A 22,879-nucleotide genomic window follows, 5' to 3' on the forward strand; every position below is an offset into this window, starting at 1 on the left:
CGTGTCCCAACAACTGTCACCCGGGGCAGGACAAATAAGATCCACTCTAATTTTATTTTTATAAATAATTATATTTTTGTTGATTGGAAATTTTCACACTTCACTTTCATTATTGCCATTAAAAGTTCTTGGTTATTTTTCTTCATTAAATCTAATTTCAAAGGTCCTTTGGAAAAAAAACAATTTGTACATATACTACATATTTTGATACATATTTTGACATACAGCTGCACTGAGATGCACCTGAGTGTGTTGGGAATGGCTAAATTCCTTTTTCTAGGATAACTGAGATCATTCCAAGAAATTTACAACTAAACCAGATTTAGATCAAGAATCATAATTGACATACTAAATATGCTGACATATAAGGCGACATTTTAAAACTCTTAAAAAATCGCCCCCAAAATCTGGGATCATCTTGTACGCAGGGTGTAACAGGAAACCTTAAATTCTGCAGAGATATTTAATGATTGGCCAACCACTGAAGTGTCGATAGTTGTGTCAATAGTTAACTACCATCCCAACTATCAATGCTGCAAACAAGCAACTGTGATGAGGGTTAAAACCATAGGTAATTCAAGTGAATCATTAGCGACACAACTATTGATAGAGTACACAAAACAACTGTTACAGTAATTACCAAAATTAGACGTTAGGATAAGCAAGCTTTCACTTTGTTACTAGCTTTATCCAGAGTACCATTATTATATAAGGCAATAATATTAGACAATTTTGTTATTGATACTTAATATGTATACAATGTCCTTTTAAGAATGATAGATAATTTGAAGTTATTGAAAGGGTAAATAGGGGTAGTCTTAACCTTCTTGTTTATGAGACAGCTATAGTTCCCAGTCGTACTCGACTTACCAGCCTTGTTATTTGCTAAGGGCCAATATTCCTTTTAGTATTTCATGATACAACTACATAAAGGGTTTTGTGATATTGACATTTTCCCCAGTTATCCTTAATATTGGGGTTCTTTCCAGTTTTAAAGGAATACATTCAGCCACTGTCAGGCAGTGGATCGAGTGGACGGCAAGTAGAGTTAAGTGCAGTATGGAAACAGGGACTAAAGTAATAACCATCGGGACAGCTCAAGCTAAAAGTACAGCAAGCAGTGAAATGTGAAACAGACAGATGGACGGTCCTGAGGTTCATGTGCTAACTTTTGTCTGGGGGCTCAACAACAGGCAAGAGCATTTTGACACTTTGCCTCATGCTTTCCCGCCTACGACGTCATTAACACTCGTACTAGCCCCTCATATTCTTAAAATTTGAACTGGAATGCGATTTAGCAAAAATGTTCATGTACCCATTAGGATTTGACCCTCATGAGAATAATATAGAAATGTGAATAATGCCATTTCTAAAAAGTATATGCCAAGTCCTACCTTTACAAAAATATGTACATAAAATGTATGATAGTGTTCAAAGACATGACATCCAAGGCAAAATAAATATTAAAGCTGTACAAAAGAAAGAATGGCTAGCAAACAACTGAGAGATCTCTTTCTAGCATGAAATGTGCGCTTTGCAAAAGAGCTAATCATCCATACATAATGCCGACCTATCACACTAGCAGTAAAATAGTTCTGGAGCTTGTAATAGGATCCTATGATTATCAAAAGGACACCTTTCTGTGATGACAAGGTCCCAAGTGCATAGCAACCCACCACTAGTAAAACCAAAATTCACATAAACCTCCATTTTGTCATTAAGAGGAGAATTCAGGAGATGGAGACCTTTCCCCCAATTGAGACTGAGTATGTGCAAGAAAGACAATTGTGCAACTGGTCTTACTTATACCAAAAATAAACCTGTGGGGCTGCTTATCCAAAGGACAAATAAATTGAAAAAACAAATTATGAAGATGCTTTAGCAATTAATTTTTTATTCAAAGGAAAATTGTATAAATCATGTGCGAGACTTTTTGTGGCTAATCCATAAATAGATCATACCAATATGGAAGCCTTTGTTATCTACAGAATGTGCATCTTTCTCATCCCCTCTCCCAACAAACTAAAAAGAACGACAAATTTTTAATCAAATTGTATTTTTCATAACTTACAAACCTGAGGTCTCTACGTATGGGGAAAATCTGGCTTAAAATAGAACAAAGTTGGTGGCATGAGTGCATTAGCAAATGGGGAAACAGAGTAAGTGGAGCTTGACCTCTTTCCCTTTCGCATACACCATGACACACTAATTATCTTCCAGGCCAGGTAACTGTAAGAAGGGTGGCTGGAAGGTGGCCATTTACTGTAAGACCTAAGGTTTGTAAGTTATGAAAATTGAATAAAAGTTTGTCATTTGTTTATACACGAAACTGTCAATCGTTACGACTTACTTTTGGTGGGATGATAAAGCAAGCTGTGGAACCAACTGGTGGTTCATTTCACCTAGGCTCACTTCCTGGTCAATTGTTAGAGCATAGGAAGGAGTCATATGCCTCTGATCTGTTAAGGGGGGTGGCCAGCTAATGCCATCTTTTATGGACAGGACTTTGACATTCATACCACATAATAAGGTGACTTGGGACATCTCCAAACTCCATATGATTTTTGCCTCTGACCTCTGGTTTTGTGACGCCAGGGCGATTTATCCCGAAAATAAGAGTTTTTCAAATTCTATCTCCTCCTTTGATACTTAATATTAAGACCTGGGATTACTACTATATATAGATCTGATGTAGACCTCCAATCAAGTGAAGCGTTTTTTTTTTTAAGAGATTTTTTTGCTAGATATGAATTTTTTCATTATGGTAAAAATATAAACCCTATAAATCAGGAAAAAATAAGAAAAAAAATGAAACAATTTTGGAAAAAATGGTTTTGTTTGATTGTTCTATAATGTCTTTCTATCCTTCACTAACTCGGCTCATTAGAGCGAATTTTCTTCTTCTGTATGTTAGCGAGATGTTTGGCTTATCTTTCTCTTTGGCATGAGGAACTTCTTGCCGAAACAAAGAAAAACAGACGTAAAAGCAAGCGAATGTCAGAGGTGAAACTCGCATGTGTACCCTCTATCATGTTTCTGCTCGCACTGAAGGGTGGTAACTTGCTAACTTCCCGTCTTGCGACTCATGGAATCTCTACAGATGCCATTGCTCACAATTTGTTTGACAATAAATATCAAAATTTACGACAACAGAAGAAATACTGCATTTTCTTGTACAAACCAATGTTTTGGCTTATTGAGTTATTTTTACTAATTACCCTGTAACTATGAAAGTAAGATGAATTTTGACAAAACATTTTGTATATGCATTCTCCATTACCATATGAAGCTCCATGAGTTCTATCATAACTTTGCAATTTTTGCCCTATACCCAGATATATAGGGGTACCAGCCAGCCCCCTTAAGTAAAAGATTATTCAACAACCAGACATCGAGGCTTTGACACAATGGGAACTCCAGTTTACATTGTGTCTAGGAAGAAAGGAGAAAAGAACCTGTAATTGTTGGAGACAACTACTAATGGTAGCTATTTACCTTTTTCTATTGTTAGTCCCTCTCTCCCCTTGTAAGAGAGAAGGTAGGACTTGCTTCTATTTTCTCGAATTTGTATTGTGTACAGACAATCAAAATATGGAAAATAAAATGGGTGCTCCTCACCTGTGCCTAGTCAGTTTCAGCAAATGATAGCTCAATTCTCTCCCCTGCCTACCAGAAGAGGAGAAAAAGAAATAGAAAAGAAGAAGGCCAGTCAACCCATTCACTCTTTCACAAGCAACATCTTAGGCAACATCTTAGGCAAGATACAACCTGTCATGGTAGAGGCACTGGATGAGATACATAACTTGTTAAGCGGGCACCCCCAAACCCAAGAAAAAAAGTGCCCAAGGAGCAACATCCCATAGGTAGAAAGAGGTGAACGTCATCTGAAGAACCCATGTACCAGCCTTCAATACCCTTTGAACTGACACGTTCTTCCTTAAAGTGATGGAAGGGTCAAAGCCCCTAATATCATGAGCTCTTGCATGCACTATATTGGCCTCTGCGTTTGGAAAGGTACGGTATACTCGTCTAATTATTTCACATAGCCAAATGGAGATGGTGTTCTTGGACACTTCTTTCTTGTTCTGGCCTGTGCTAACAAAAAGTTTTCAACACTCTGGCCTGAGAAGTCAAGTTCTTTTTAGACAGCTTTGCAGTAACCTAGCAGGACATAAAAGTAATTCCTCAGGATCATCAACAGTCTCTCAGGGAGGGGATTGAAAAGGACTCTAATCTTTCATCAGGAACAAAAGAATTCAGTCTTAGCCAAGAATTCCGGGACAAAGTCGAAGGCTACCAACCCCCAACCTGTTGAGTGTTTAACATTAAGAGAGACAATGAAGCTCTCCTACTCTCTTCATTGGAGCTAAGTACTGTCTTGAGGGTCATCCCTATCAAGTGAGGTTGTTAAAAGACCAAGGTTAAATCCTAGTTAGGTAGCTTAATTTCTCTTGGGGAACAGTACTTTCTCAAACTTTTGAGAAGCATAGAGATCTCCTATGAGGAGGAAAGGTCTACCCCCTTCAGGCACAAAACTAGCCCTAGAGTCTGTAACCCTTCATGGCTGACACAAAAAGTAGCTTCTCCCCACTGAGGAATACTACCAGGAAGTCAGCTACCCCATTGATGACACCAATCACAGTAGACAGCCCATTTCCCCTGGTATACGGTTGTAGATGTCCTGAGATAGCCAGAAATGGCAACTGTGAAGAGATAGGGATCCTACAGATAGGTGAACCCTCTTGATGTGTAGTTGGCAAAGGAGGGTGTTCCAGGGAGAAATCTCTCAGTGACTCAGTCAGCAGGGCCAGCAGGTCGGGATACCACTTGGTGTGTGGCCACAAGGGAACCACCAGGGTCATTCTGAGTTTCTGGGATACCAATACCTTGTTGATTACCTGACAAATTAGGCAAAAGGGAGGGAAGGCATAAACTTTCAGATTGTCCCAAGGATGTTGCAGAGTCTTCTGCCGCCGCCCAAGGATCCAGAACAACCGAACAAAACATGTCCAGTTTCTTGTCGTATTGGGTCAAGAAAAGATTTATCATTGGCCTTCCCCACACATTGAACATCTTTCTGCTACCTCCAGGTGTAGTGACCACTCTGTCCCTGACATATGACCCTGACAACACAGCTTGTCTGTTACTAAATTCCTTTTCCTTGGAATGTACCTGGGTGAAAGATCTACTGGGCATGAAGGGGCGCTCCTATAGTCAGGTTCCTGTCGTCCAGCCACCACGTCAAGTCCTGTCTGACTTCCTTTGAGAGAGGAACTCTTAAGAAGGGAGGATCCTTTAATGGGGGGTGAAACTTTCAATCTCCAATGAAGGACCTGTGAGGAACAAGCTTCTCCAAGGACTATAGGTGACCTAGAATGATGTGCCACTGACATACTGGTTGTTTTTGTCTAGAAAGAAAGGTGTACAATGGTCTTAAAACTTGTCGATGCATGGATCTGATGGAAAGACCCTTGACCCTGCTGTGTCTATTAGCAAGCCCAGGGTGAATGCTCTCATGAACACCTGTGGGGCAGTACAGAGGCCAAAGCAAAGCACCTTGAACTGATACACTATCTTTCTTAGAATGAAGTGAAGGAACTTGCGAGATGACTGATGGAATGCATCCTTCAGTTCTATTGTCAGCATGAAGTTGGACTTCCTGATGGCTGCTACAACTGTGCAGAATAAGTTTCCATCTTGAACAAAGTGTTTCTGATGGAAAAGTAGACACGTCTATCTATGACTGGTCTCCAATCAGCCTGATGCCTTTGCCACCAGAAAGATCCAGCCGTAGAAACCTGGGGATCTATCTTTCACGACCTCCACTGCTCTTTTTTCCAACATTACCTTCAGTTCTTCTCGGATAGCTAGATCCTTCAGCGGGCCTTAAATCTATGCTCTTTGATGGTATGGACAACTAGAGAGAGGAGGAGGAAACTCGAAGGGAAGTAAATATCCCTAACACAGAATATCTACTATCCAGGTCTCGGCTCCATGCTGTTGCCAAGTTCCCCTTACGTGATGAATCACAACGTTAACAAAACTGTGAGACAAAGAATGAGGATCAAACAACTTTACCTATTCAGGACATATGGACTATTTGATATAAATCATAGGATTTGTGAAAACTGCATAAGATTATCATAATAACCTCTCACCAGAGGTAATATCTGCTGTGTAACATGAATACAGGAAGATAATAACTGGCTAAATTCAAAGGAACCTTTTAATAAATTGAAAAGGACAATCAGAGGTTATACACCTCAGAAATCCAGCTGCAATCTGATCACTTTATGGCTTGCTTCATATGAAAAAGAACATATTTCCAATAATTAAAAAAAGTCATGCACTTATTCATTCCCATTAATTTACTGACTTCGTCACTAAATCTACTTGTAGTGAACATTAGTTTCCAGTTAAGGCTCTAGATACATCCATTTTCCCCAACAGCAGCTAAGACACTCAAAACTAAAGGTGTCAACCAGTGCACACTCCAATTAGGATAGTAACTAAACATTAAAAGTACTTACTTTTAATAATGAACAGCTTTAACAAGATGGTTATATATGACAACCAACATTAAGAACACTGACCATGTAATAGACTAGATTAGTATCACATATAAGTTGAAACTTGTACTGTACATCAAACCAACTTACAGCTTTGAATCATTAGTCATTTTCAGAATAGTTTCAAATATAATCTCTAAATTACTAGGTGAATCAAGATGATGATCAACACCCTTCAAGTAGAGAAGTTGAATGTCATTGGTTTGGAATCCCTTAAGTAATTTCAGAGAATTCTCAAAAGGACTGTAAGTATCCTGAAAGAGAAAGACATTTTACTACAACTATTTCTACACAGAGAAAAAGCACAAACTAAGAGTGCTGGTGTTTGCTATATAAGCCAAATACAAACAAAAAAAGCCTCTACAGCTTTACTGCCCAGAAGAGGAAAAATAAAAAGCATTGACAATTATGCAGTGGAACTTAAATCTACATCCAAAGTGTATACTACATTATCAAACTATAGCTACATGTGCAATAACCTGAAAACAAAGGTGTCTAATTCTATTGATGAATATAAAAAGTAATTCTAGAAGCTATACAACTGCATATTAAACACCATTCTCTATTATCCACCTGGCTAACAAAAGAACTAACCTTACATGAGTATTACACTTTGGAAGCCATAAACTTTTATGGACATATAAGAAAACCAGAATGTTTATCACATAGATTTTTGTACTATTTTCACATTGAACACTGCACATAACAGTACCCACATAATTATATCACACTACACAATATCCAGTTCCTGGAAATACCAGAATTTCAATCATTATTTTTTAAACTTCATAATCTTACTCTCACACATCCAGTGCATACACACACAAACAACAAACACACACACACACACTCTACTAAACTAGTAATGTAACACACACACACACACACTACTAAACTAATAATGTAACTGAAAAGTAAAACAGATTTACTTCACTGAACCAGAGAGAGAGAGAGAGAGAGAGAGAGAGAGAGAGAGAGAGAGAGAGAGAGAGAGAGAAAGCAGGCCTAATTCCAAGCAAACAAATTTTTTCCCTACATTTGCTGCACTTCTTCAGTGGTCTATTTCCATTGTGTACTGTATGTTGTGCATACATATATGCAATTGCTCTAATGGAAGGAATTATGTATTTGTTAAGCGAAGGAACTTTCGTTTTCTGTGTATACTGTCATATAATGACACACAGATGATGAAAACAAGATAATTGATCTCACCTGAACTATATTTTTGTTCTATCAGGTAATGAGTTTTGTTTAATTCACAACAATCACAAAGAAATAAATAAAAACTTTTAGCAAATCTCGAAAGTTTATTCTTAACTTTTCATATTATCAGTAAGACTTGAAAAGTAGTTTTTTTAAATAAGTGAACTATTCAAAGAATGTGAGGTATCATTACCAACTCCAATTATAAATTCTCCAAAACAACTGATAAGAGATTATAAAGTTAAAATATTTGACTGCCATATCTTAAAATAAGTCTGTTGATGGTCAGGCAAATTTTTATCATTTAAGACTGAACTAGAACTCCTGACTTTAAACTTTCTCATCAAATGTTTTCTTGCTGCATACAATTGTGTATTAATGGATAAATTACTCCCTATCTCTTATTTCCTTGTGAAATATTTCACATGCTTTATTCCTAAAACCCAGAGTATGAAAAGCTGTATCCTTAAATACTTCTTGAGGTACGCAATATTTTTATGGCCATGTCGCTTTATCAATAATGAGAGAGAGAGAGAGAGAGAGAGAGAGAGAGAGAGAGAGAGAGAGAGAGAGAGAGAGAGAGAGAGAAGAGAGAGAGAGCAAATTTTCCTAGGTAGCACTAATACTTTCAGCCATGCAAATAAAATAAATTGACAGCAAAAGTTACATAGAACAGCCCCATGTGGAATTAAGTAATGCAATTATACATGATACCAAACAGAGCAGAATTAGTGTAAAAAGTCTAAAGTGAGTCTACAATGAGCTTAAAAGAAGCCTTATAACATTGTCCCATTTTTCTTACAAAACATACTTACATACTTATTCTACATATTAGGATACAGAGCATAACATAAAAACATACCTGTGTGCCATGAATAATGCGAACCGGACACTTGATAGGGTAACCCCCTTCCTGGTCAAGATCCAACTCGTATGGAATCATTTCTTCAAAGACACGGAATGACAATGGATAAGGTCCATACTTGGGATCATTATACTCATAATGACCACCTTTATCTAAGATTTCCACAAGAACAGCAGGAGCACGATTTCTCATGCGATCCAAGTAGTAATTAGAAAAATTGATGGATGGAGCCAGTAATAATAATTTACCAAACTTCTTTGGATGTTTTCTTGCTAAACAAGCAGCAATCTGAAATACAAATAAAACTTAATAAGCATATCACAGTATTTGCAATGTCAACCAATCTTATGGGATAAAATGAGAAATTAAACTGTATAAAAGTCATTTTAACTTTGGCAATCAAGATACTCCAAGACATTCCGTTTAGAACATCTAATTAATGAAAAGGGTAACACAACCTAAATTTATCTGTTCACTGACTTTTGATCAATTTTAATTTTACCTATTCACTAACCTGTAATCAGTTTCAATTTTACCTGTTTATTAATCTGTGATCAGTTTAAATTTCACCTATTCACAAACTGTGATTCAGTTTTAATTTTACCTTTTCACAAGCTGTGATTCAGTTTTAATTTTACCTTTTCACAAGCTGTGATTCAATTTTAATTTTACCTGTTCACTAACCAGTGATCAGTTTTAATTTTACCAGTTCACTATCCAATGATCAGTTCTAATGAACCTAACCACTAACTTGTGATGATCAGTTTTATGAGTACAAGCCTTCAAAGTATCTTTGTCCTTAAGAATATATATTATTTTATCTTGAGCAATTATTCATTGAGACCATTCAATCGAAAATCCAAAATGTTACTATTTTTCTCTATATAATGCAGAATCCAGGATAATTAGAAGGATCAATTATACAGAAACCTTACCATGAAGTAAGTTTCGGAAGGTGAAACAGCAATCTATGGGTTATTTCACCCCCTCCAATTTCATATAAACCAGTAGGACGCCCTAAAGGTGAAAATTTGTGAAGCTTCAAGTTAAACCATCTCCAAAGGTTAACTAGTATCTCTGAACTCTCTGCTACACAATTATTATCATTAATTGCATTTCAAATAGTCTAAAATAAATCATATATGGGATGAAATTGAAAGATATAAGGTTTTATCAGGCAAAAGAATTTTTCTTTTACCTTCAATAATTTTGGAGATATTAGCATTAGAAAGGCACTTAGACTGGGCTGTGCCAGCTGTCAGAAATGAGCCCATTTCCAGTAAGACTGATATTTTAAAAATAAATCTTATATGGGAAAAATTGATAGATGTATGAGTTTATCTGCCAAAAGAATTTTTCTGTTATCTTCAATACTTTTGGAGATATTAGCATTTGAATAGTGTCAGGGCTAGGCAGTGGCAAAAATGATAATGCAATAATTAAAACATCATTTAAATGCAAATTTTTGATATTTTAAAAATAAATCTTATGTGGGATGAAATTTTAAAATGTAAGAAAGAATTTTTCTGTTATCTTCACAATACTTTTGGAGATAGCATTTGAAAAGCATCATGGCTGGGCTGTGGCAAAAATTACAATTCGATAATGAAACATCACTTAAATGTGTTCGATATTTTCAAAATAAATCTTGTAGGGGAATTTTTCTTTTATCTTCTATACTTTTGGAGAAACTATTAGCATTTGAATAGCATTAGGGACTACAGGCAGTCCCCGGTTATTGGCGGGGGTTCCATTCCCAAGTGCATGCTGATTCAGTGAAAACCGCCATTAGCCGAAATTAGGCAATTTATGGCACCATAATGGTGCTTATGATGCTGATAACCGGTTAGCGGCGCCATACGCACCCTTCTGGCGTCAATAACCGGAACTCGGCCCGTTATGGCACCATAAATAGTCAATATTATGGTGCTAGACAAGCCCATAAAACTGGATTGCCGATAACCAGAGACTGCCTGTAATGCAATAATTAAAACGTAACAAATGTGAATTTATATTCTAAAATTAAAATTCAAAATAAATCTTCTATGGGATGATATTTAAAGATGTAAGGTTTTATCTGCCGAAAGGATTCTTCTTTTATTTTCAATACTTTTGGAGATACATTAGCATTTGAATAGCGTTAAGGCCAGGCTGCAAGAAATGAGGCCGTTTCCAGTAAGACTTCGCTTCGCTCATAATAAAACTGCCTGAATAATCTTACTTTAGTAATTTCCATGCCACCTTCAATAATCAAAATCTTCACAGTAATCTTGACATATAATTAAAAAACAATGCAAAGCAACTGAGAGAATTTCAACTCTCACATAGAAAGATGCCATAGGAAATGAAAGAAAATGAAAGACAAGTGAAAGATGGAATGAATCATAGATTAAAATCAACTCTAAGGATCTGTAAAAGAAAAATTAGGAGCATCATACACAAGACACTATTTAAGCAACTCCTCTGAGGAGGTTGTGACGATATACAGACACTCCATAAAAAATACCAAACAACAATAAAACACAGATATAAACAAATGGAAGTGAAACAACAAAACATGCTCACTTCTAGATAGGTACTAAAGCTTATAATATGCCTTAGATGACACACTACAAATGGTACAGAAGGATTTTTACCTTGCTGCTTTGCTCCAAACCAGCTGTAATGGTTTATGACTTGTACTTTTCATACATCCCCAATGATATTTCCCCAATTACTTTTCTACCTTTAAATTCTTTAGATTTTTATTTTTCATTTAAGAACACTTTGTTTAGGCAAGTTCTACAAGAGTCCAACAATGTACTATTTTAATCCCTCCTTGTTTAAACAGCTCTATAATAATAGTAATAATAATAAGTCTTTTTGAAAAATATTGCTGCATCAGCTGCATTCAACTTGTAAATAGTCTTCTCTATTTTTCTAATAATAGCTTTCTCTCTGCTACTACAACTGGCGAATATTGCACTGATATTACTCATCAGAAGGAGTAAATTTTGGGGATATTGCTTAAAATTTATATATTTGTCACAGTAAGTGAACAAATAGATCAAAATATAAGTCGATCTAGTGGCCAACGTTTCTCTCAGTATCATCCGAGCATGATCATGGCAGTGGGTCTGAGCAGACTGTAGATGCTGTCAGAATCTACTCAATATATAGTAGCATGTTAGCAGGGGGTCAACCGCTCGCTGGGTTTTCATTGGTTGGTGGCACAATGCGTTTATACTATTGGCTGGAGGAAGTTTCCTTCAAGACACGTTGAAAGTTGCACTGTTGCAGCCTAGCAGACCGTCAAGGCTGGGGCATGACTTCCCTGGGTGTTGTGTCACAACAGCTCGCATTGTTATTGGCTGCTAGGCTGCTTGTATCATCTGGTATTCCTTAATTGGAGGTGTCGCTCGGTCTGGTATTAATTGTACTATTATTTATATTCATGGGTCTTCTTAAGTTGGTGGGGAGGAAAAGCACTTCCTGTGTCGTATTTAATAAGGGCTTTTCTTGCTGTATGAGGAGTGCCTCGAGCAGTCGTGAATGTCGCTGGTCAGGAGCCCTTCCTATTATCTTAGTATTCTTGATACCATCACAGGAGATAGCTTCCTGGTGTGCTGTCATGGAATGGTTTTTAATTGCCCATTCTTGTGCGTGGCAAGAAATCCTCTTGGACAGTTTCATAGAAGTCATACCAACGTAAGAGCCGGGACATTTACGGACAGGGCATAAGAATTGGTAGAATACATTAGACTGTTTCAAGAGGTCTCTTGCTGGGGGGTTGGGTTGTTCTTCATGATAAGGTCGCGGGTACATCAATTTTGGTAATAAATCACGAGTTCAAGTTTTTTGTCGACTTCAGTGGGGGTCACTGTTAAACGCAAAAATCTATCCAACTCAATGTTACTAACTCGCTGTTCCTAGAAGACTGCCGCAGGTCCAATCATTCACGGCCTACATTCCTTGTGATGACGTCATGGCATGTCACGTGACGTACCACGTGATACATGCGCACAGATTGTATAACGAATATACATATACAAAATTAAATCTTTTATTTAGCTGCCATATCTTACGTTATATGCAGAAACACTAACACTCTCCCCCCTTCTTTCTTTGTCTTGGAAGGAGAGTTTTAACTGCTGTCGTCTCCATTCATTCTCTGCTGACCGCAGCACGTAGCTGCTCGGTCCGACGCCCCCTCTCTTTTTTGTCAGACATCAGCAAGTTGCTGTGATGTATCTACCCAGAACCACTTCCGTAATTTCACCACGTTCTAGCATGTCTCGCAAAACAGCTATGTCAATTCTCAATCTCTTATCTTCCACATTCTTGTAGGAATGAAGAGCGTCAACAGGCTTTTATTGTCAACGAAACATTTTATTTTCATGCTCCTACATCCAGAAATTTCGCACAGAATTCTAGCCAGGTATACTGCAGTCTCTGCACATTCCAAAAGCGCCATTGTTTCAGCTGATAGGGTGGACTTGACCACTCTTCTAATTTTTCTTGTTTGCCAGAATACGGGACATCTCTCCATATCATTATCCCGTAAGAAATCACGAATCCTCCTTGTGATCCATTTCCTTTTAAGTTGGCAAACGAGGCATCGGAAAAACACTCGAGGTGACACTCTTCAAGATTCCTCATCCTTGGCATATACAATTTAACATTATCAGTCTTTACTCTCTCTATGACTTTGTTGAGTCGCATTAAATCTGACACTGTTGCATTGCAACGTAACCCACTTAACTCACACACGTCAAATGAAATGTCAGGTCTGGTGTGAGTAGCAATCCAGCTTAACTGTCCAATCATAGCTCTATACTCTGATTTCTCCGAGTCAGACAGCTCTGCAGACTTCACCGCAGCCCGTTGTCTACTCACAGGTATTGGTTTCAAGGTCATTGCATACTGAAACTGGTCAGAGCTTATGCTGCCATTCTTGTTTGATACAACATTTATTCCAACGTATTTGAAGGCCTTAGTCTCTGAGCTCCCTATGGTGAATGTCTCTCTCAACTGATCAATCACTTGTCGCTTAAACTCTGGTGTTCCTGCCCACAAAAAAATCATCGACATGAAATGCACACCACTCCTTCAGCTTTGCCGTCACGTAACCAAAACAGCGCCGGATCAAGTGTACACACTTTAGCTCCCAGATTTAGCAGCAGATTTTTAACACTCAAATACCACTGTCGAGTGGCATCACACAAGCCGTAAACAGTCTTCTTTAACCTCCACAGCTTACCTTCATCAAACTCTGGTGGAGGACGCAGGTGTACAATTCTTTCAATCTTGTCCCCCTGCAGGTATGCTGCTTTTATATCCATTGTGTGGCAGTCCAGTGACGTGTAGCGGCCAGTGACAAAGCCAAACGCACCGCCTCCTTGGAGCACGTAGGAGAATCTCTTTTCAAATCTGTGCTGTCTTCTTCAAAACCTCTCGCAACTAAACGAGCTTTCACCACTGGTTTTCCCCCTTTTAATTTTTCAGTAATAACCCATCGAACTGATAGTGCATCTTGTCCAACATCATTCACCTCTTCATAGACATCATTATCCTTCCAGTTCTGAATTTCTGTTTCCTTGGCACTTAAGACTTGATCCGAATTAAATAGAACCATCATCTCAGTGTTGTCATCAACAATCTCTAAATCACTAAAATCTTTACTCATAAATCTGCCCAAGAGATACTTCCATCATAGTCCCACTTTAAATTATAACAGTTCTTGTATTTTCCAGTAGCTACCGGCTCAACTGACAATTTTACCCGACCTGAATTCACCACTTTCAACGTGTATACCTCTTACCCTTTCACCAACTGAAAGCCTTGATGTATCCTTTGATGCTGCTTCTGTCGCTATTTCTATATTTTCACTCTCTGCATATTCAGATGCATCCACCTCTTCGATCTCCACTTCTGCGGACTTATTCACAGACTCTTCATCCTCAGAGTCTTCCTCACACAACTCATGGTTTGTAACAAAGCGACGCTTGTTTTCTTTCCTCTTGCACTGTCTCTGGAGCAACGCTACACATATCTTTCACTATTGGGCTGTTAGCGGAAGGATGCGCTAACCTACAACTCGTGTACTCTTACGTAAACACCACCGTGTCGCACGAAAACTTGCTTCCCATCCTTGCCAATAACGATACCCGGGCCATGCCATTCAGGGCTGTCATTTCTTTTATAAAATACTTCATCACCATTTTCGAGTTCTTATTGACATCACTTGCACGTATGTTGTGTCGCAAGCTCTCCTCAAACGTTCACTTGATTCTGATTTGATGAACTCCTGTCTAGCCAAGTGTATTTAAATTGTCTCTCACAATTTCTGATGTACTAAATTCTAAAGCTGGTGGGTTATTCGTGTACACACTGGGTAATCCAGGATTATGACCGAAAACAAGCTGGTTGGGTGCGAACCCTGAGTGATTGGATAACGCATTTCTTGCAGATATTGCCCATGCCAAAGCCACTTCCAAGCTACATTTACTGTCATCCATGATTTTCCTGACAGTGTCGCCAATCACAGCATTTTGTCGCTCGCACACTCCATTGCTCCATGGACTCTCTGCAGAGGTTGTCATCACCTTGATGTTAAATGTTTCTCCTAGCACCCTCATATCATCATTATTGAATTCACAGCCATTGTCTGTTAGAATTTTTGCGGTGCAACCAAAAATACTAATCCACTTTTTAAATAACTCACTCACAATGGTTGTTCCACGCTTGTCACTAATGACTGTGGCAGCACAGTACCTGGTTGCCATGTCTATGATCACCAACAAATATTTCTTTCCCCAAATCTTAAATCCATTGCAATAGCTTCATTAAACTTACTCGCCATGGGGATGCACACAACAGGACGTGGTCTGGCCTTCTTTAGCTTGTGACACACTTCACACTCTATGTTTACTTTTTCAATGGCTTTTTAATTTCCAAATTATTAATGCCAGCATCTTTCACAAGTTTAATTAACCTTGAAGCTGTAGGATGGCCAAACTGTTTGTGTAGTTTCAAAGCAGTCTTTCTCACATCGCTTCCCCACAGTGTTGCCAGCGCTATGGTTTGGCAACACTCTCCTAGTCAAGCTGACACCGGCATTAATAAATAATGACCCGATGACGATGTCTTCAAATCAATCAATTTCCCACACACATTTACCTGATCTGTTCCAAAGTTTATGATCATTTTAGCCTTCTTCATTGAGCGTTTACTCAACAATAGTGGTATGTTACAACTCACCACGTCTGTAGTCACGGTAGCGCTGATTCCGCCATAGAGCAAGGAAGACAAACACGTTTGATGGAAGACACTGTATTACCACTTGCAAACGTGAATGTGGATGATGATTCATTTTCCACAATCTTTTTTTTACGTTCATAATCGCTTAAACCACAAACAAACTTACTCAACCAGTCAACTCCACACACCGTAGTTGAGCAACCTGAGTCCAATAACGCACATCCCTTGGCCTCATCTACAAGCTTATTAAGTTTTCCTTCCTCCTTATCGCCATTTCCTGTGTACCCAACAAACAGGGACAAGTGAACACTTTCACTGTTTGTTTCCGAAGATTTTTCACCTTTTTCGTTGCCTTCCGAACCTCCGGAATTTTCGTACGCATCTGGACAGTAACGAGCCCAATGGAATCGGGAATCACATATTACACACCTTGACACCTTGCCATCTGGACCAATTGGGTTTTGTTTCCTCCGTGATTGTCCTCTTGCTGAATGTGACCATCCTCCACGGCCTCTCACTGCACCACCCTCACCACGTAGTCTGGCTCTTCCACGCTGGTACCCCCTAACATACAGAGCACTCTCTGGTGTTTCTGCAGTGCCACCCTCGTCCTTAGTCATGAAGACCGGCTCACTCTTTATCTCAGTGACTGGTTTCGTTTAATTCCTGCACACGCCTTACTATCTTTTTTCTCCGATGTTGCCAGAAAACACTCTGTTTAACGTAGATTTCATATTATCATACGATACCTCTGCGATTGCTGACATCACTAGTTGCTGCTCACTGTCACTTAAACCACATGATGCAAGAAGCATAAACGCCATTACGGGATCAGGTAGTTCCATTTCTTGTTTCTTGAACTTAAAGTATGTGTGCTCAAACTCAGAAACAAACTTCCTTATTTCCGTATTCTCTGATCTTCTGAGATTATACAACTCTTGAAAGGCCGTAAACTGCCGACGCCCTTTTTCAGCAAGAAACAAACTGTCAAGTTTTTCTATGATAGTTTTCACACCATTTTCTTTTTTTAGATCGCTTGTCTCCAGTTCCGAGGTTGGCCACTCTGGCGCGCCCTTCCAAGGACAGGTGTATAGCTAGTGCTTGTTTGCTCTTCGGCAGTTCGTCAGTTTCACACCATAATGTCTATGTCCTTCTTCCAGCTTTCATATGCGCTTTCATCACTGAACTTAGGTGGCCACTTGCTTTGACGCCATTATGATCTCTCCAACCACGCTCTGCTACCAGTGCTAAACGCAAAAATCTATCCAACTCAATGTTACTAACTCGCTGTTCCTAGAAGACTGCCGCAGGTCCAATCATTCACGGCCTACATTCCTTGTGATGACGTCATGGCATGTCACGTGACGTACCACGTGATACATGCGCACAGATTGTATAACGAATATACATATACAAAATTAAATCTTTTATTTAGCTGCATATCTTACGTTATATGCAGAAACACTAACAGTCACATTCCCTCTGATGATTTTTCTTAATGCATCCTCGTCCTCACGGTGACATGCGTGCATTCTGGCTTTGTAAAACAGCTTGATCTTCTCATGGGGGTAGGGCTGCGGTCTCTCACTCTCGCTGTACCACCGATCCAGCGCTGTTCGGACTTTTTTGTTAATAAGTCAATTCGGATACCCGTTATTAACGAGCACCTGAGTGACTCGGTCGAGTTCTTAGTGAGTGTCCTGCCAGGAAGAACAGTGTGTGAGGGCCCTCCGAATGTAGGCCCTGGCTATGATGTTCTTGAACCATGCAGGACATTCGCTGTCACCAATCAGGCAAAGTCCTAAGTTTTTCTTTGTATATACCAAACTTCCTCCAGCCAATGAAAACCAATGAAAACCCAGCAAGCGGTTGACCCCTTGCTGACATGCTACTATATACTATTGAGAAGATTCTGACAGCATCTACAGTCTGCTCCGACCCACTGCCGTGATCATGCTTGGATGATACTGAGAGAAACGTTGGCCACTAGATCGACTTATATTTTGATCTATTTGTTCACTTACTGTGACAAATAACTAATTTTTAAGCAATATCCCCAAAATTGACTCCTCCTGATAGAGTAATATTGGCGCAATACTCACCAGTTGTAGTAGCAGAGAGAAAGCTATTATTAGAAAAATAGAGAAGACTATTTACAAGTTGAATGCAGCTGATGCAGCAAAATCTTTCAATAAGACTTGTTTGAAAGAGGGTCTCCTTCCAGTAATAATAATAATAATAATAATAATAATAATAATAATAATAATAATAATAATAATAATAATAATAAGACGACAGGGAGGATGAGGTATCAAACAACGACACACGAAGAAACGCCGACGAAGAAACAGAGAGGACGGAACGGGTAGAAAAGATTAGACAATGGATGGAGCCAGATACAGAGAGAACAAAGATCCCCTCCATGAAAGCCTACAACACCAAAAAATTAAGGGAGAAAACAAGTGAGGTCAATGAAATAATGGGCATAATACACACCACCAGTATCACAAAATCATAGAAACAAATAACTTGGTATATGCAGGAGCAAGATTAGTAGCAGAACTGATGGGGATTCGAACACCAACACCACCAGCACAACCAACCCAACAGAAACAAAACACCCAGCAACTCCTTGGAAAAGGCGCCTGGAAAAGCAAATCATGGTGATGAGATCTGACTTGAGTAAACTGAAAGAGATGGCAGAAAAAAGGCTAAGAAGCAAGAAAATAAGGGAGGAACTCAACGAGAAATACAAAGTACAAGAGAGGGGGACTAACAACACAATAGAAGATGTAAAACAGAGGCTTAAGGCCAAAGCACATAAGATCCAACGGTACATGAACAGGAATAAGGGATACCAACAAAACAAACTATTCGGAACCAACCAGAAAAGATTATACAGCCAACTAAGAGGGGAAGACAACCACCCAGAAATTCCTGAAGCCAAACCAAGTAAGAGACTCTGGGAAAACATATGGAGCAATCCGGTATCACACAACAAACATGCAACATGGCTCCAGGAAGTCAAGGAAGAAGAAACAGGGAGAAAACAAAGATTCACAGAGATCACCACAGACACAGTCAGACACCAACTAAAAGAAAAATGCCAAACTGGAAAGCCCCAGGTCCTGATGAAGTCCATGGATACTGGCTCAAAAACTTCAAGGCCCTACACCCACGAATAGCAGAACAACTCCAGCAAATTGTATCTCAAATTACCATGCACCCAAATGGATGACCACAGGAAGAACATCCTTAGTACAAAAAGACAAGAGTAAGGGAAATATAGCCAGTAACTACAGGCCTATCACCTGCCTACCAATAATGTGGAAGTTTTTTTTTTACTAACAGGTATCATCAGTGAAAAGGCTATACAACTACCTAGAGGAGACAAACACCATCCCCCAAAACCCACAGAAAGGCTGCAGAAGGTAGTGTAGGGGCACAAAAGACCAGCTCCTGATAGACAAAATGGTAATGAAGAACAGTAGGAGAAGGAAATCCAACCTAAGCATGGCATGGATAGACTATAAGAAAGCCTTCGACATGATACCACACACATGGCTAATAGAATGCCTGAAAATATATGGGGCAGAGGAAAACACCATCAGCTTCCTCAAAAATACAATGCGCAACTGGAATACAATACTTACAAGCTCTGGAATAAGACTAGCAGAGGTTAATATCAGGAGAGGGATCTTCCAGGGCGACTCACTGTCCCCACTTCTCTTCGTAGTAGCCATGATTCCCATGACAAAAGTACTACAGAAAATGGATGCCGGGTACCAACTCAAGAAAAGAGGCAACAGAATCAACCATCTGATGTTCATGGACGACATCAAGCTGTATGGTAAGAGCATCAAGGAAATAGATACCCTAATCCAGAACTGTAAGGATTGTATCTGGGGACATCAGGATGGAGTTTGGAATAGAAAAATGCGCCTTAGTCAACATACAAAAAGGCAAAGTAACGAGAACTGAAGGGATAAAGCTACCAGATGGGAAGCAACATCAAACACATAGATGAGACAGGATACAATACCTAGGAATCGGTGGAAGGAGGGGATATAAAACACAAGAGATGAGGACACGATCAGGAAAGACTATATGCAGAGACTCAAGGCGATACTCAAGTCAAAACTCAACGCCGGAAATATGATAAAAGCCATAAACACATGGGCAGTGCCAGTAATCGGATACAACGCAGTAATAGTGGAATGGACGAAGGCAGAACTCCAGCACCATAGATCAGAAAACCAGGAAAACATTTATGACAATACACAAAGCACTACACCAAGAGCAAATACGGACAGACTATACATAACACGAAGGAAAGGAGGGAGAGGACTACTTAGTATAGAGGACTGCGTCAACATCGAGAACAGAGCACTGGGGCAATATCTGAAAACCAGTGAAGACAAGTGGCTAAAGAGTGCATGGGAAGAAGGACTAATAAAAAGTAGATGAAGACCCACAAATATACAGACAGGAGAATGACAGACATAAACAGAGGACTGGCACAACAAAAACAATGCACGACAATACATGAGACAGACTAAAGAACTAGCAGCGATGACACATGGCAATGGCTACAGAGGGGAGAGCTAAAGAAGAAACTGAGGAATGATAACAGCGGCACAAGATCAGGCCCTAAGAAACCAGATATGTTCAAAGAACGATAGATGGAAATAAACATCTCTCCCATATGTAGGAAGTGCATACGAAAAATGAAACCATAAACCAACATAGCAAGCGAATGCCCGGCATTGCACAGAACCAGTACAAAAGGAGGCATGATTCAGTGGCAAAAGCCCTCCCACTGGAGCCTGTGCAAGAAACATCAGCTACCTTGCAGTAATAAGTGGTACGAGCACCAACCTGAGGGAGTGATAGAAAACGATAACGCAAAGATCCTCTGGGACTATGGTATCAGGACGGATAGGGTGATACGTGCAAATAGACCAGACGTGACGTTGATTGACAAAGTCAAGAAGAAATTATCACTCATTGATGTCGCAATTACCATGGGACACCAGAGTTGAAGAGAAAGAAGAGGGAAAAATGGATAAGTATCAAGATCTGAAAATAGAAATAAGAAGGATATGGATATGCCAGTGGAAATCGTACCCATAATCATAGGAGCACTAGGCACTATCTCAAGATCCCTGAAAAGGAATCTAGAAAAACTAGAGGCTGAAGTAGCTCCAGGACTCATGCAGAAGAGTGTGATCCTAGAAACGGCACACATAGTAAGAAAAGTGATGGACTCCTAAGGAGGCTGGATGCAACCCGGAACCCTACACTATAAATACCACCAGTCGAATTGGAGGACGTGATAGAGCAAAAAAAAAATAATAATAATAATAAAGGGATTTTGACGTAGGGAAAAATCTATTTCTGGGCGATTGGCTCGTGTCGCCAGCGAAAATATCCTTTAATCTATATTTCTAGGGTAAATGTACTAACACATACCAGAGAATAAATAAAATAAAAGAAAAAGGTCAGTATAACTGACTCGCTCACCCTCCAAGAGGGTGTCGGTATGAACACTAGGCGAGTGAGACCACTACCACGAGCCAAATGCCAATAGAAATCTCCCACTACAAAAACCCATCCAAGAGGAGAGCCGACCCACAGAGTGAGCAGCTCGTACTACTACTACTCCATCCCATGCTGCGACTGCTGCGCCTCTGGTGGCCATCCTGAAGTTTAGCAGACAATCTTGGGCGAAGGGATGGGTTAGGGTGGGATTTCGCTGCGACACGAGCCAATCGCCCAGAAATAGATTTTTCCCCCTACGTCAAAATCCCTTTTCTGGGCTCAGCTCGTGTCGCTGCGCGAAATCGTACCAGAGAATAGCACAAGATGTAACAAAAGTAATAGAATAAATCAGAATAGGTCTCAAATAAAGAGAAAATAAATATAAAAAAGAATATAATTGCTAAAAAGATACAAATACACAGTGATACAAAATTAGAAATAGCTTAAATACACTTAATTCTAATCATGTTTCTTATCATAAGGTAATTTACATATGTACAGAGGTAACAGGTGGTTTACATGTAACAAAATGGTATCTGTGTAAAGGCATGTATCATAATATAATAGCAATTAAAATAATCAAATGAAACAAATTAATCAACAATGATGAATATATAGGAATGTATATGACTTAATATACAAAACCCGTAACCATTATAAATAAGATGTATCCCCTAGCATAAAAATAAGGGGGTGGGTAACATCCATGAGATCAATATCTATAATCATCTGTGAGTGTCCCTAGCAAAAAAAATAAGGGCACCCACTACATCATCATAAAAGCAGCTAAGACACAAGGTGAATGTAAATGAACACGGCAGGAATAGACGAACTGTTGGGTGAGGCAGGTAGAAAGGAGGACTGAATCTTCTACTACAAATTAACTAGAGTCAGGGGAACTATGTTACCGCTGCTACTGCTGAAAATTTCAGAGCTTCCAAGGAACTTAAGGTAATGACGTTTGAACACTGTCGGCGATTTCCATCCGGTATACTTTTTCAACTCATCGAAGTTCATGTGTTGGAAATAATTAATTGAGGTGGCTACTGCCCTGACATCATGTGCTTTCGGGAAAGAGTCAGGATTGCTTGCTTAATAAAGTACAGGATTTGTTGCCTGATGCCTTTAATGGATAAAGTTCCACCTTTTTCCCTCTTAAAGAGGGGACCCGATGAGGATGAGGAGGTCCTGGACAGAAAGGCTCGTAAGGTTGTAACTGGGCAAGAGATACATCTTGTGGAAGGGGTAGTACCTTCCAAGGTTCCCACCTCATCAAAGGATCTTCATTCTTTGCTAAAAAGCTACGTTCCGGAGAAAGTAGGACTTCCCCTGTGGAAGGAATTGAATATGATCCGGATCTCTGGATAAAGCCGACAGTTCTGAAATTCTTGCTCCTGAGCTAAGCTTAATAAAAACAGGGTTTTTTCTTAAGAGCATTATAAACGAGCATGTGTCATTATCG

The 22,879-nt window shown here is 39.3% G+C and overlaps 1 protein-coding gene across 6 annotated transcripts in view; it reads right to left on the minus strand.

The window, feature by feature from the left end:
• The window catches only part of LOC135222008 (palmitoyl-protein thioesterase ABHD10, mitochondrial-like), a 275,017-nt gene that overhangs the window by 83,877 nt on the left and 168,261 nt on the right, over positions 1–22,879 (minus strand). For 5 of the 6 annotated variants that reach the window (XM_064260133.1, XM_064260134.1, XM_064260130.1 and 2 more), the window contains exons 5-6: positions 8,635–8,925; positions 6,517–6,823 (exon numbers count right to left, since the gene is read on the minus strand). In XM_064260133.1, the coding sequence (XP_064116203.1) occupies positions 6,656–6,823; positions 8,635–8,925 (459 nt within the window). In that variant the 3' untranslated portion in view covers positions 6,517–6,655. Of the gene's footprint in view, positions 1–6,516; positions 6,824–8,634; positions 8,926–22,879 lie in introns of those variants that run through there. The other variant, XM_064260135.1, reaches the window with a different exon arrangement.

Source organism: Macrobrachium nipponense, chromosome 3 (assembly GCF_015104395.2).
Source record: "Macrobrachium nipponense isolate FS-2020 chromosome 3, ASM1510439v2, whole genome shotgun sequence".
NCBI classification, from domain to species: domain Eukaryota; kingdom Metazoa; phylum Arthropoda; class Malacostraca; order Decapoda; family Palaemonidae; genus Macrobrachium; species Macrobrachium nipponense.